The sequence below is a fragment of the Haliotis rufescens genome, unplaced genomic scaffold, assembly GCF_023055435.1.
Source record: "Haliotis rufescens isolate VD_foot unplaced genomic scaffold, xgHalRufe1.0.p SCAF_10, whole genome shotgun sequence".
NCBI lineage: Eukaryota > Metazoa > Mollusca > Gastropoda > Lepetellida > Haliotidae > Haliotis > Haliotis rufescens.
This window is the reverse complement of record NW_025963780.1, coordinates 16714853-16730636: the sequence shown is the minus strand read 5'-3', so window position 1 is coordinate 16730636 and position 15784 is coordinate 16714853. Positions and strand designations below refer to the sequence as shown.

The following is a 15784-nucleotide window of genomic DNA, read 5'->3' as shown; positions in this document are numbered from 1 at the left end:
CACATGCACCACCAATCATCACAAGCACCATCAATCATCACATGCACCACCAATCATCACATGCACCACCAAACGTCACATGCACCACCAATCATCACATGCACCCTCAAACGTCACATGCACCATCAATCATCACATGCACCATCAATCATCACATGCACCACCAATCATCATATGCACCATTTATCATCATATGCACCATCAATCACCACATGAACCATCAATCATCACATGCACCACCAATCATCACATGCACCACCAATCGTCACATGCACCACCAATCGTCACATGCACCATCAATCATCACATGAACCACCAATCGTAACATGCACCACCAATCATCACATGCACCACCAATCATCATATGCACCATCAATCATCATATGAACCACCAATCGGCACATGCACCACCAATCATCACATGCACCACCAATCGTCACATGCACCACCAATCATCACATGCACCATCAATCATCACATGAACCATCAATCGTCACTAGCATCACCAATCGTCACATGCACCACCAATCGTCACATGCACCACCAATCGTCAAATGAACAATCAATCATCACATACACCACCAATCATCAAATGCACCATCAATTATCACATGAACCACTAATCGCCCCATGCACCACCAATCGCCCCATGCACCACCAATCGTCACATGCACCACCAATCATCACATGAACCACCAATCATCACATACACCACCAATCGCCACATGCACCACCAATCGCCCCATCGCTCTTTCAGGAATACACACCCTGCATCATGTGCATCGCCCACTGTAATCTGTATCATCATGGTAACATGATACAACAAAATGACTACAGGATTTAATGATCATGTTCCTCCACCAGCATCCTGAAGTTTTTTCCATTTCTTTTACCAGCACAGGGTTTTGGTATCTGGTTATCATGTACATCACTGAATGTTCCGTGATCATGAAATACTTCCTGCAGCCTACATCACCAAACAGTAGGTAATGAGGTGATCAATGCGCCTCCAGCAAGCTAACCCTCAGATGCATGAAACGCAGCACAACTTCAAACACCAACAATGTCATGATGGGGTTTATTGAACAGAGAAAAACGAATCAAAAACACTGCACTACGTTATCATAAAAATTAACATAAAACAACTATGAAATGCTCCTTAATGTAAAACATAAATTTACTGCTTCTTACAAAAGGGTAAAAGGAACAGATGACTTATACTAGATTCGTCCTAATGGTCCCATGTGGCATTTTTCATTTATTCTTATTCATAACTCAGGGACAGTGGTTGGGGCACGACCATTAAAAGATCAAAATAAAAAATAAATGATGTTGTAACAATATATTGACAATAACTAGATTTCAAAACTCATTTGCATTGATTTTACTAAGGAAATTATTAGCGTAAATTGACAAAAGGCCTTAAATCTTACAGCCTACTGACCACCCCCATCAGGACCTCCAACCAGGGTAGAGCAGGAAACTATGGGCAATGATGGGCACATTGGGTATACATTGGGTTCAAGGATTCACCCTCTTCGTAATTACTGCAGGATGTTTGGTCAACAAGTTACATGTGAAAGTCAAAGCAGCTGCTGAGAAACATTGATAATGGTTGCTTGGAAGTCTAAGCCTTGATAACATTTATATGTTCAATTAGATTAAACATGTTTCCACATGTAAGACAGTGATTGAGCTTCAGTGGGATCTTCGGTGGTACAAACTACGACATAATTACAAGAGAAGATTGATAGCATACTGAGTAATTGAATATCTTGATATCTTAACCGGGATGACAAAAAAAAGGACTCTTTTCTTCAAACTAGGCATAAGAGAGAATGGGTGTGTTGGGTTTAGCGCTGCTTTGAACAGCATTTCAGTCCTACAGCATGTCAGCTTGTGTCTGGAGAAAAGGCAAAAGTCTCCAGTCCCCACTAGTGCAGGTAACGTGCTGACAAACCTAGAAACAATCTGTGATCTGTGATGATGATCCTGGCATGGCAAAGGCTGATAACTCTGCAGATTGATGGGGGTGGTCAGTAGGCAGTAAAATTTGGGGACTTTTGTCAATTTACACCAATTGGAAGACAGATACCTCTGCTGTGATCTTGCTGGGCCATCATATCCCAAAGAATGGGACTGAATGCTCAAACCTTTTCACAACTGGTTTGCTTGTACCAGGATTTTGGTGATAGAAAGGATTCTTCAGGCAATCCTACAGCTGACATAATGTTGACTTACTCTTTCACTCAAGGTTAGCATCATGATGACACAATCTGGAAAGAGGTGTTGAGTAAGCTAGTTGTTGACTCACCACATACAAAAGACATGGGTCATCTGCCCCACCTGGGAACAATGGGTGAAGCCAAAGCTTGGTGTCCCTCGCTGTGCAACACCTTACACACTTCCCTGGTAAATCATAAGCTAGCCTAGCACATTTTGTATTTATTGGCTGATATGATTATATCTAGCTGTAAATAAATCATACATCAATGGGCCAGACAGAAGAAAATGCATTATAAACTGAGTGTTTTCATGCACATCCTACATAGAGCACTCGTCGCTGTCCAACATCAGGGAGCACCAGAACACAGGGAGCTTTGATGTTGCATACATGCTGTTGTCGGTCCATTTGACTTGTCAAGCTGCTATATATTACATGTGAATAGTGTGCAACCCACTTTTAGATACTGAACTAAGGTGTCAAATACACCCCACATATGAACATATACAATACAACTTAAAGCTGTAAATTTATTCATAAAGAAGAAAGTAAGATCCTTTCCATTAACATATAGGATTCCAAGACACATCTAGATATATCTGCTTTGAACAGTTAGCTGAAGCTATTTAATGGTTAAAAAATCTCATATAAGAATGCTCTGAACATTTCTTACAGGCAGGGCTGGTTCTCATTATGTAATCTATATGATCCTGATCCTGATAAAATCAACAACGTATTTGCAGAAAGCAAAGCTCTAATTCAACTGGGAGTGATCTCTATCTGTAGGTACATCAACATGTGTCACTCAAACAACAAACAACAAACATGAGGTTATGCTGCACACACTCTCACAGAGGTGGCTGCTGCACCGAAGGACATGAGATGGCTCGTGGCAGGCTGCTGGTTGGGACGGTCAGCCAACAGACTGGAGCCGGATGGGCAGTGATGTAGTGGAGGGATTGTCATGTGGGTTTATCTAGGGCTTTCTAGGGATGATTGTTCAGGTGAGGAAGAAAGGTAGAATGGATGTTTCAGAAAGAATCATATCGTGGGAGAGAATATGGAGGACTGTTTTAGGGTCAGGGAGTTGAGAGTGTGGGTCAGGGAGGATGGACCATGTGTATGCTAGGAAGGTAGGTCACTACCTGGAAGACATGTAGACCCAGGAGGGCAAGGTCAGGGAGACGAGGGACATGGTACGGCTTGTACACCAGTGCTTCACTCTTGGTGAGGAAAGGTCAGCTAGATGAATGAACCCTCACACAAAGGTGTGACATGACCATTTGTAAGAAGTCAGAATGTTCCGGAGTCAAGTCACACAAGCTTCTTAAGCTGTCAACTTACAGTCAGTACTCAGTGTTGCCTGTCTAGAGGCGCTATAGCATACATTATTGACTAAGACCATGCCAGGAGACATTTCCCTACACAGCAACACTACCTGAATATACAAGCAATGGATTACCACCCAACCGTGACTTTTTCAAAAATTCCAGTGACATCACCTGTAACTCGTGTCATTAAATGTGTGGTTCATTTGGACTGAGAACTGAGTAAATGGAAGGTGCAAGGTGTGTAAGTTCATGATCTAAACTTTGACTGCAGTTCCTCCCTCCAGACATCATTCACACTGACACACATGTATGAGATACTCGGGCGAATCATATGAGGGTTTTTCCCTCAATAACATTATTTTTATCTACCAGGGCCTTGTTACAGAAATCATTGAGTGTCGTGACTGGCATAGGATTCCCCTACAAAAAAACATACTGGTACATAAGACAATCATACAGTTAAAATATCTTTAGTGAACCAAGCCCCAAACCAGAACCTTAAATACAAAAAACAACTGGCAATTAAATTTTTTTGCGAGGGGAAATGGAACAAACTTATTTTTTCCAGGAAAATTGGAAATATCGCTTTAGAACTGTCAACCATTCAAAGAATTTTTTTTATCCACAAGCAGGTATTTCTTATAAGCATTTTTGTAAGACACATCTGAATCCCCTAACTTAGTTTGTTAATGAAAACATCCCCACTGACAGCAACATAGACACTGCTAGTTAAGAAGGTGGTATTCTGTCTTCCATCGTTAAAATACTCATTCACTCTATAGAACAGCAGTCTTGGAAGGAGTCCAACTTATTTAAGTCCGCAGGCCTCCAGAGAGATCAGGAATCATCATTCACTGCCCTTATATTTTTGCTTCATTTGCTCGATCACACTTCCAATCCAGCACAGAATTCCAGTTGGGCGGGCAGCATTTTGACCAAGGAATTGCTTCAAGCTTTTCTGACAAATTCATTCGATTAGGAGTCATTAATAATGCCAAGAAACACTACAAAATCCTGTGAAAGATCCAAGGTTAACGATGAGACTTGCTGTTCAAAAGATTTGAATATCAAAATGCGGAATGGCAAGGGTAGAGACTCTGTGATAAAAAGACCCAGAGTATATGAGTCATATGGGAAAATTAATATTTTACAAATCAATTATTTAATGACATGCAATTTGGTTTGATAAATCCTCAAATAATATCAACATGGCACAGCCAATGATTTCTTTTGTAAACATCAAACATTTGGTAAATGAAATGCATTATTGCAGCTTCAATTAAGGAGCTATAATATATGGCTGATCCTTAATCTACTGTGAAGCGTCAAGCTAATACGTACTACATGAATCACATAGCCCTGAACATATTCTATAATATTCAATTGCGTGAGGGTTCTTTGTTTTACAGAAAATCAAGTATAAGTATGATTCAAGTGCCCAAACCAATTTTCGTCAGAAACTTGGAGTCCAAATGGTTAGATACGAAACATGCAAGGTTTATGCAAACACTGGAACAAATTCATCATTTGACAGATCTTAATCAATTACAATTCTCATGATGAGTCATATCATTAAAGTCAGAATAATCTGTGAATATTCCCATGCCAGCACAATGTTACATCAAGATATCAGAGCAAAGATCCTTGAATAATTTCAATGGGTTTTGTTAGAATTAGTTCTTGTGCATATGCACTGGATCTTCTAACGGTATCATTTCATGATATTTGAGCTGAAGAGAGCTTGTACATCATTAAATGTGTAAAAAATATATTATTCCTAACAAAACAAAAAGTGAAACCATCTCGCAATTCTTAGCAATTAGATCTTTACCATCAACCATCATTAAAATGGAAAGAGGGAACTGCTCCTTCAAAACCAAATATCACATTTCCCCAACTAACATGCTGAGCCTTAATTAACCATCTTCCAGAGGCACGGGAGTTAACTGACTATAAAAATACAGTTTCACATCTTGCCAAACAAGGCTGGAATTTCCAGGCTCAATCGTAGCGCTACCAGTTGCTATTACGAGTTATGTCCCTTCGATGTCCCTCCTATTGGCCAATCAGATTCCATCTCTCATATCACTTGCATTTGCTTCAAACAAAATCGTGGCACCCAGTCAAGAAGATCTGATCGATAATCAAGATTTATATTGTAATAATACAGGTCTTACCCTGCAAAGTGCATCAAATCACTTGAGCACCTTGATCAAAAACATGAATGGATTTGCAAAATATCTGTCGACGCCCAGTTGGCGGTACACATGCTATGCAAATTCTGCAAGCGACCGAAATCTGCATGTTGAAATCCATGTTCACAAAACGGATGTGTAGTTCGTTAGACGATTTTGATTAGATAATACTTATCCCAGAATTCCAGCCTAGTTCAGCAAAAACTGGACTTTTATAGTCAGTTAACGCCCTTGCCTCAGGAAGATGTAATTAACATCAGTTCACGTTTGGACCAGGACCATATTAGAGGCCCATATTAGAGGCTGGCTCTTATTAGAACAGGTGAAGCTCCTATTTCACAACCTTACCCCTGTACCAGGCCCTTACCACAGGTGAAGCTCTTATTTCACAACCTTACCCATGTACCAGGGGTTTACTACAGGTGAGGCTCTTATTTCACAACCTTACCCCATGTACCAGGTCCTTACTACAGATGAAGCTCTTATATCATAACCTTACCCCTGTACCAGGCCCTTACTACAGGTGAAGCTCTTATTTCATAACCTTACCCCTGTACCAGGCCCTTACTACAGGTGAACCTCTTATTTCATAACCTTACCCCATGTACCAGGCCCTTACTACAGGTGAGGCTCTTATTTCATAACCTTACCCCTGTACCAGGCCCTTACTACAGGTGAGGCTCTTATTTCATAACCTTACCCCATGTACCAGGCCCTTACTACAGGTGAGGCTCTTATTTCATAACCTTACCCCTGTACCAGGCCCTTACTACAGGTGAACCTCTTATTTCATAACCTTACCCCAGGTACCAGGCCCTTACTACAGGTGAGGCTCTTATTTCATAACCTTACCCCATGTACCAGGCCCTTACTACAGGTGAGGCTCTTATTTTTCAACCAGCAAATGAGACAGATATTCCAAATCAAATTAATCTTTGCATTCATCTCTTCAATGGCACATCTACTTTAAAAGTGCAGGTCAAATAATATCAAATATTCCGGGGCAGTAGCAGGCAATTGGGAAGATATTTCTTGACTCTTATGTCAGCATTCCCTAAATACTCCTGGTAGCAGACAATCCATTGATTCCCTCACCATGCGACATATACAGTAAATTCAGAGCTTGGTACAGAAACACTGTACTGCTGGAAATAAAATTCTGCCTCGTACAACTAAGAGACAAAATAAAAATAAATTCTGTCTGCATCCTTATCAATAATTTTCCTTCATATCTTTCTATTTCAGTGTTTGTGGGATAGCCTAGTGGTTTAAGTGTTTGCTCATCATCCCGAAGTACCTGTGAAGTGTCAAGTCCATTATTGGCATTCCCTGCTAATGTATTGGTGGAACCCTTAACTTCCTCGCTGGGTTTTTTTGGCAGATTATCAGAGAGGACAAAGTCGGAAGAGATAAAACAGTTCAATGTGGGTGTTTGTACCATATACAAACAAAGAAACAGAGGTGTGCCTACCTGTGTGATGACCTGCTGGTTAGTCTCTGCATAGTGTTTCACCATAATCCCCGATGAAAATAATGCACTGCAATAGAAACATAGTCTTGGGGTAGAGGATGTCAGATTCTTTCAGTCAAAACTGAGTGAGTGACTTGGCCTTAATGCCAACAGTACCTTTGAACAATATTTTTAGAAAGTCTTAAGTGATGCAGGTCTCAGATGTTTACTAATTGGGGGAGACTCACCCATGGGTATGGGGCTAACTTAGAAATGTAACCAGGATGGACCTGGCTTTCTGACCCACCACGATCACCATTTTCTGGCATGCCAAAGGGACACAACTCTGCACAGTGAATTCAGGCACCTTTGTCAACTAGGCCATCTGTGGCCCTCTTTCTGATCAAGTATGAGCGCTGTGGTGTTGTAAATGAATATTAACACCAGCTGGGATAGATGCCATGAGCTAATATTATTCCATTATTAGTCAACAATTTATTTTTCACTGGTGCATGTAAAATATGAAAACCTAACTTTTCTAGACGACTGTCTGCTGTATGGAACCCTAATCAGATGGCGTAATGGCCAATAATAATTTAGATTAGTTAGTTAAGATTAGAGAATGGGTAGCTTTTAACACATCTTTGAAGAGTAATTCTATATATTAGGGCATCATTTAACAAACAAAAGACTGCTTTCATCAAGGTCATTAGATTTTCATGTCACCCTCCACACTACCAAAACCCTGCCTCACATCATGTGACTGTCCCAAAGTACATACATATTTTTATTGCAATTTAAGATTTGTGTGCACACTTGTGATGTGCTTCATTCCAGGTCGCTTTATACATGGAGTATAGGATTTGGGGTCAATTTTGAAGGCGTGTAGTAGACAGGGGGGTCGTCTTATACGTGGGGTCGCTTTATACATAGCGATATATGGTACATAGTGGTAAAATTCACAATGCGTGTTCCCCCTAAGTACTACATTACTTGATGTATACACCATATGTATACATAGTCCTTCACATGAAATCACACGGACAGTTAATGTACATACTTGCCTTAAACAGTCTGGTTGAAACATATATATATACTGATCGACATGAAGAAGGGAACTCTTAGTTTTAGACACAGTAAATGATATGCTATCATTGGTTTTCAGCCTTGTCTACCAAATATGTGTTCGAAACAATGCACACAAACACATCTCAACATTTGATTCTGACGTGTTGAATTTGTATCAGTGCTATTTCAAATGTACTGACAGTAAAGCTTATTTCCCTATATTTTATACATTGTTCTCTTATTCGGTTCCATCAGTAAATATAAAACAAAATGTCTCCAGCTTCATATTTTCTTAATATCTGGAAAATCTAAAAATTAATTCATTGTGGCCTTATATTCCTTTGGAGTCACTTTTAATGTATCTGCTAATATAGCCCAAACTGTAACAACACTTAATACTTCATTATTACCCTCGTTCATACCATTCAAATTCACTTCTCACTGAAACCAGTTTAATGTCACTGGTGTTGACCAAATATTTAACTGATAATGCTGAAAAAGCCTTTAAGTCTACCTTAAATGTCATGGTTAGAAGTGATGAAATGTAAACAATCTCTTGATTTTTCAAATTCATTTCAATACTAATTAGTTCAAAACAGGTATACCATAACATGTTTAAAGATTCTTAAATCCATGTTTTCATTATCCAAAGACGTGACAGCATTTACAAAATAAATTAGCGTGGATTGCTGGAAACAACACGTCAGTGTGATGTGTGCTCATCCTATCCTGAGTTGTGTTCCTGGCGGACTGACACAGTTGATCCAGGACACGGTTATTGATTCTGCTGATTCATCAATGAACGCCAACGGCACACTGTTGCAATATGCAACATCATGTTGCAATAGGCATGTGTTGATTTCACCAGTCAGGTGTCCATCACAACATTTGATGAGATCTTCATATCAGAGATCAGAAGTTGCAAATGGAATCGGATGTTTGATCTAACAGTGATAAGCTTTGACAAATTATCATGAAGTAATAAAACAGATATGATATACATGACTGCACTTTCTTTAAGATACAACCAGGATGCTCACAAGAAAAAGCAATTATCTTTAACTGACAGTTGATATAACAGTACTGGACAGACAGGCAGACCAGGATAGTGTTGCCTTTCTGTTGGCACTGGGCTGAAAAAGAAGCCTAAATATTGTCTCTAAAAAATTTTGGTATGTCTTATTGAAAATTTAGACATTTTACAATAACTTTTACCATTTTACCATAACGTTTATCATAAATTGCAAGGCAGAATTTGAACTTGATTCAATGTAAATCAAATAAAAGATGATAAGTTCTTAAGCATGTTCAGTAAACCAATGGGGTCCATTTTCAGCATGATCAAATACACATTAATTCTTCCAAAAAGCGGTTACAGGCTTAAAATTTCCAGGATGATGAATTTTGAACATGAGTAGATACTTTTGCCTCTGAGTATTCTTTCTGCTCAGCTAAGGAAACACTGTCATGTTGTACTTACTCGTTTCTCTCCAACTTGATCTTGTATCTTTTATTATCCAAGGTAAGCAAAAGGGTGACGTGTTTGAAGTGCTCATGAGTTCCCTGAAATAGAAAAACTGCTTTACTATCTGTCATAAAATACATCTATATCATGGCTATTTCACTGAAATATCACGCCTATGTAACAGCCATATCAGAGCCAGATCACGACTTCATTATTGAGCTGAGAAAAGCCACAATGAACTCTCTCTGTGGTGTGTGTCTGTGTGTGTCTGTGTGTACGTGCATGTGTGTGTGTGTCTGTGTCTGTCTCTGTGTGTGTCGTTATGTATCTATCTGTCTGTGTCTGTGTGTGTGTGTGTCTTTGTGGTGTGTCTCTGTGTCTGTCTGTCTGTGTGTATGTATGTATGTGTCTGTCTGTCTGTGCGCGTACATCATATGTAACTACTTACATGGTGCCGCACTTTGTGCTCCTTCGTTGATATTCCCACCACTCGTTTGTCACGCAACTGTTTCGGGTAGACGTACAAGTACGGTTTGGGGACACTGTTCACCATGATGCGATTGAATTCATACTCGCTGAGCAATCCTGGGATATCCCGCGCTGAAAAAAACAAACAACACTCAAAGTAGGGGTACACAGTTTAATCAAACTTATAAGTCCCCACTCAGGGTGAATGACTCCATAAATGATTGTGAATACAAACAACTGATTATTCTCATAACATCACAGCACAGAAAGTTGTAGGCCATGATAAGAGAAAAGTCTTAATGGTATGAAAAGTAAGTCAGGACCAGTATTATTAAATACTTAAGATCGATGCCATTGGGCTATAATTCCACACAATCAGTCCAGTCAGACATTATGACCACCCAATACTTCTAGTCAGCTCACGAAACAAACACAGGGTGCTGATGACCTAATCAGTATAACCAAGAGGCAACATCACCAATGTTTGTTTGTTTGTTGTTTAACGCTGCACTCAGCAATATTCCAGCTATATGACAGACGTCTGTATATAATCGAGTCTGGACCAGACAATCCAGAGATTGACATTATGAGCATCGATCCATGCAATTGAGATACATCAAACAAGTCAGCGAGCCCGACCACCATATCCCATTAATCGCATCTTACGACAAGCAGTCACCTTTTACGGCAAGCATGGGTTGCTGAAGACCTATTCTACCCCGGATCTTCACGGGTTCACCAATGCCATGATTACGAAGGCAAAAGGTCACACACTATTTGATGACCGATGCTTGAGCACATTTCATGATAATATCTCATCTGCATACATATTTATGTCTTTTATTACCGTGCAACATGTACAAGATATACTGCAAGGTCATATATTGATATCTAATAAAACTGCCTGGCTGGCACTTTCCTCATCATGTACAGCGTTGTGGAAATGAATCTCTATCATTGTTAACTGGAAACACATGACTGTTTGATCCCAGGCAACTGCCACATAAAACAGATGCAAACACCCAGACATAATGACAGTTTTGTTACATAATTCCTGTGTGGGGTAAGATTGGATTTTAACAGCTAACTAATATACTAATGGTATTTGAAAATAGAATACTTTCTTTGCAACACACTCTATACAATAATCACAAATCATTGGTTTGCATGGGTTAAAAAATGGTTTGAAATGTGTCTCTGTCCATGTTGCCTGTTTATTTGAAAACAAGCTTCTCATCATCTGATGATAAACACTTATTTTCACGTCTAAGGCTGTGCATGCTTAGAGGGAGATGGGCTCAACACTACTATGAACAGTATTTCTGTCACATCACAGCATGTCAGCTTAATGTTGGACAACAGCCCCAGTCACTAATAAAATTAAATGGAAAACATAATGAAATTTCCTACACAAAGTCATGAAAGCCTATAATATACTGAACAGAAGAGGTTAGGATCATGAATGTTTTTGGGGGATAGTCTTATGAAATTATGTGTTAGTCTTCACTACAAAAAAATATTCATGATCCCTTCCTTGTTTGTTCAGAATAGTTGGACAAGTCTTAAGCTCTTCAATTTTTGAAAATGAAGCAATTCTGAGGAATCGTTTATTTCATATATGAAAGGACATTTTCAAACACTTAATCTTAACATGTTTCATTTCAGAAGAAGATAAAATGTTAGTGTCTGAAAGCTTCTAAGGCACTGGGTCCACCTGCACAAAGTGATCTTAGCACTATGACAGTTGTAACTCCTGTACTTATACACAGATTTCCAACAGTTCTAACACTAAGATGGCTTTGTGCAGGCGGGCCCTGGACTAGATAGTGGCTCAAGTCACCCACTGGACAGCTGCTGTTGCTCTCCTTATGCTTCATCACGACTTCTAATGACGGAACCCCCATCAACAGAGGACTCTGCTGGTCACAACAGCAGCAGTTGTACAGCTCTGGATCCTGTTCTACTCAACAAGACAACTACAACAATAGCTCCTTTCCAAGCCAGTGTACAACATGCTGGTCCTCTGTGCCACTTGTTACTGTGCTGTTCGCCAGCCTAGCACCAGGTTTAGCCCTCTTCTATCAACAAGATAACGGATGTGAAGACACAGATCGCTAATTGTAGGGATCAATTCCGCCCAGGAGAGTGACAAGCGATAGACAGCTGTGATTGACAACGCTGCTGCAAGCACCGACCATACACCCAGCTACAAAGTCATCAGTCTTGTAGTCTTGCAGCCGCACGGAGCAGCGAGATCATCATAGCCCTGGTTGCCCACGATGCTGTGAAACAACTGAAGATAACTGATTGTTCAATACCATGTGTTCACTAATTACCTCTGGGATGAGGCAAACATGAACTAATTTAACACAGGACACCTTGTACAATGAATTCTGTAGTTGAACTAAAATGATTAGGAACCTTATTTCTCATTCCTGTCTTGTTTCTAAGCAAATCCTCAATCTGTTGCTATTTATACTTCCTATAAATACAACAGAGCCTTGTAATTGTTAACCTATCTCCTTCATTTGCAGACAGTTACTATGGTAACTGTGATCAGCATGATCTGATACCTTAAACTTACTGAATTTACGGTTAAATTCTTTGTGTTACCTGTCTCAAACATTTGTCAAAATTGTAAAAGAAATAGCACAGAATTTAAGCTCTTCACAAAAGAGTTTCTGGTTGATGTTTTGAATGCCTACACTGAGCCTAAGACATTGGGGTAAAGCTCTACAATTCTCCCTTCAGGTGATTGGTTCCAGGCATCTGTAATGATGCCAAGGCTTCTCCAGAGGACAGAGCAGATCAGGCTCTCCGAGACAACAGTAACTGATATCTGTCAGCTATTTTAATCATGCATCAAGATTAAAAGGAACAGTATTCTTAGGGATGACATTCTTCCACATGCAACACAGTCAGAGCCTTCAACAACCTTACACACTTCCAGGCTGGGGATTCCACCTCACAACCCTCATGAAGATGCCAAGAAGCACAACGAATTGACCCCAACACCTCCTCATCTGTCAGCAATTATCACTGGTTATCTCACAGCTATCTGTGGAATTATCCTGATTATGCTGACTCATGTAGTCTAGCTATACTGAATATTGCCCCCCCCCCCCCCCCCCCCCCCCCTCTGCAACACCAGTTAATTCACTTCCACAATTTGGAATATAAACTGATGGGACATCAATACTTTGATGAGCTATGTCTGTAGCTCAGCATGAATACTATGGGCTGCATTGAAGTTTAATCATCACGGCTTAGAGATTTTAGTTGCCATCTTTATTGGAGATTGTGATTTGTGAAGTGCATGTTTGTCATGACCTTGAAAATGTGATGCCCTTGGCACAGCCTCATGTTCAGCCATGACAAATGTCCAGATTTTTGTTTGACAAAGGGTTCTTATTTTAAATTTATCATGAAACTGTCATAAGAGGAGAGGCAGGCAAATGTTTGACAATGTTTGATTTTCCATGTTTGTTTGAGAATGTGTCAAACATAAATTACTGCTCAGACTGAAGGCAAACGGTTTATTGACTGAATCCTTTGTTTGCAATGGAGCAAGTTTTGTCCAAGTGAATAAAAATACAAATTAAACTACACCATAGAAGATAAAATAATTCCATTGTATTTTATAGTTTCAGTTATGACAAGTCTAACAGCAAGAGTTTACAAATTGTTGATTCAGCTTTAAAAAGTCAATCATTCACTCTATTTTGGTGTCGAAGCGGAGCCTTAGTAAAACCGTGAACAGGATATGCATTGGCTCAGCAATGTTTCCAACGTTTCAAAATCTTTCTTCTCAGAATCTTGAAAAGCTGCCAAAGATTTATTCTAAGCATGAATCATTTTATTGTTATCATGTCACGACCACCTTAACATGACATGAAGTGCACAAGCAGGATCAGGCTGTAAAATGAAACCCGGAACTCCTGACATGGCAAACACGTCAAATTTGACTTAGATACAACATGATACAAACTGCCTTATGTTCAAAGCCTAAACAACCAAATAAATCTTATTCACACCAATCATAACTTTCTCACATGCTAGGCCTGTAAGTAGCAGAACACAGTGATTGTAAGCCCTATTACTGTGATCAAGGGACTAATCATATGAGTACCTATGCTGTCACCAGACAACCAAGACCTTACAATGAGTAAAGCCAGTGTGCTTGTTGAGCCTTTTAGTCCTATCCCTCAAGACACTTGACTATTCTATACATGTATTCATGTCAAATGATCCAAATTTTACAGGCGAGCAAGCAATCATGATCAAATAACCACAGATAAAACATCAAAGGGATTTACCTGTTAGGTGCTTTCAACATTGACCTTCAAGTAATATGCTTAAAGGTACTTCACCAAATAATTAGGCATGAATAATGGTGTTATTGATATGTAACTTCAGAAGAATAAAGGAGAATAGATAGAAACAGAAGGAGCAGGAACAGGAGTGATTTCTCTCATTGTTTGACGAGAACTTCTGTCAGATTTCCAGACATTATTTTGGTTGTTGTTAAATGCACCAGTCAGCAATATCCCCACTACATCACTGTGGTCTGTAAAAAAATAGTTTTGCGCCAGGTAAACAACTTATTGTTGATAGTGAAATCAACTTAGATCATCATGATCATAAAAATGTTAATTGAAATGCACCCCAACCAGAGCTTAACACACAAATGCACCCTAGCTTAGCAATGGTACAATGCTTGAGTCTGCAAAGGAACAAGTTTCAAAAACTGTAGGAGGTAATATGGGGCTTAAAGTCATGTTCAAGATTATTGCACTTAAAAATGAAATGTGTGTGTGTGTACGTGCTTGAATCTGTTCTTGCATATTGTAGTTAAACATGGATACCGTACTCCGATAGAGTATGACTCCGAGATGATAAGTGTCTTAATGCTGAATGCCAGGCAGGGTAACAAAAAGTACCATGTTTTACCATTGTTTGGTTATAAATTATAGAAGACTCGTCCTGGCCTCTGTACAATACACTAGCATGATAGGATACATTTGTGAACTCTGAATTTGGTCAGTAAAAAAATCTGAGCAAGTATGCAAGAGGGTCCCGTTAGAAATCAGCATATTTCACGCCACTGGTGAGCGGTGACATATTTATTTTTGTGGAATTTGAGATATAACAAAAACAATTTCTTTCCATCTTTGGCAATTGACATGATTGACAATAACAAGTCTATTTGGGTAAAGTTGAACTTTATTTCATCACAAATGTTAATATAAGATATTATCGATGACACAATTTTCATATCGATAATCATTAATATTTCTTCCCATTGACGATAACTCCAGTTATCCATCTTTTTAGCCAGCCCTAATGTTTGGTTACAAGGGACCATTCAAGTATAGCCAAGCACCAAGGTCCTGGTAGTAGATAGATCACATCACTTCTAGAGTTGCAGTTTTTGTCAAATATACAGCTACTGCTGCTGAGAATAACAAAATTCAAATGGAAAAAATATATATATATTTATGTTTCCATGGTGACTAAGCACTGCTGCCGTTTAGCTCCACAAAGGGTCACGTTAATAAACCAATAATTCATTCACCGAAACAG

General features: G+C 39.3%; 1 protein-coding gene across 3 annotated transcripts in view; it reads right to left on the bottom strand.

Annotated features, from left to right (window-relative positions):
• The window catches only part of LOC124123590 (disintegrin and metalloproteinase domain-containing protein unc-71-like), a 109147-nt gene that overhangs the window by 79584 nt on the left and 13779 nt on the right, over positions 1-15784 (bottom strand). For all 3 annotated transcript variants that reach the window (XM_046486791.2, XM_048387489.1, XM_048387485.1), the window contains exons 2-4: positions 10182-10333; positions 9749-9831; positions 7222-7288 (exon numbers count right to left, since the gene is read on the bottom strand). In XM_046486791.2, coding sequence (XP_046342747.2) covers positions 7222-7288; positions 9749-9831; positions 10182-10333 — 302 coding nt within the window. The remainder of the gene's footprint in view (positions 1-7221; positions 7289-9748; positions 9832-10181; positions 10334-15784) is intronic.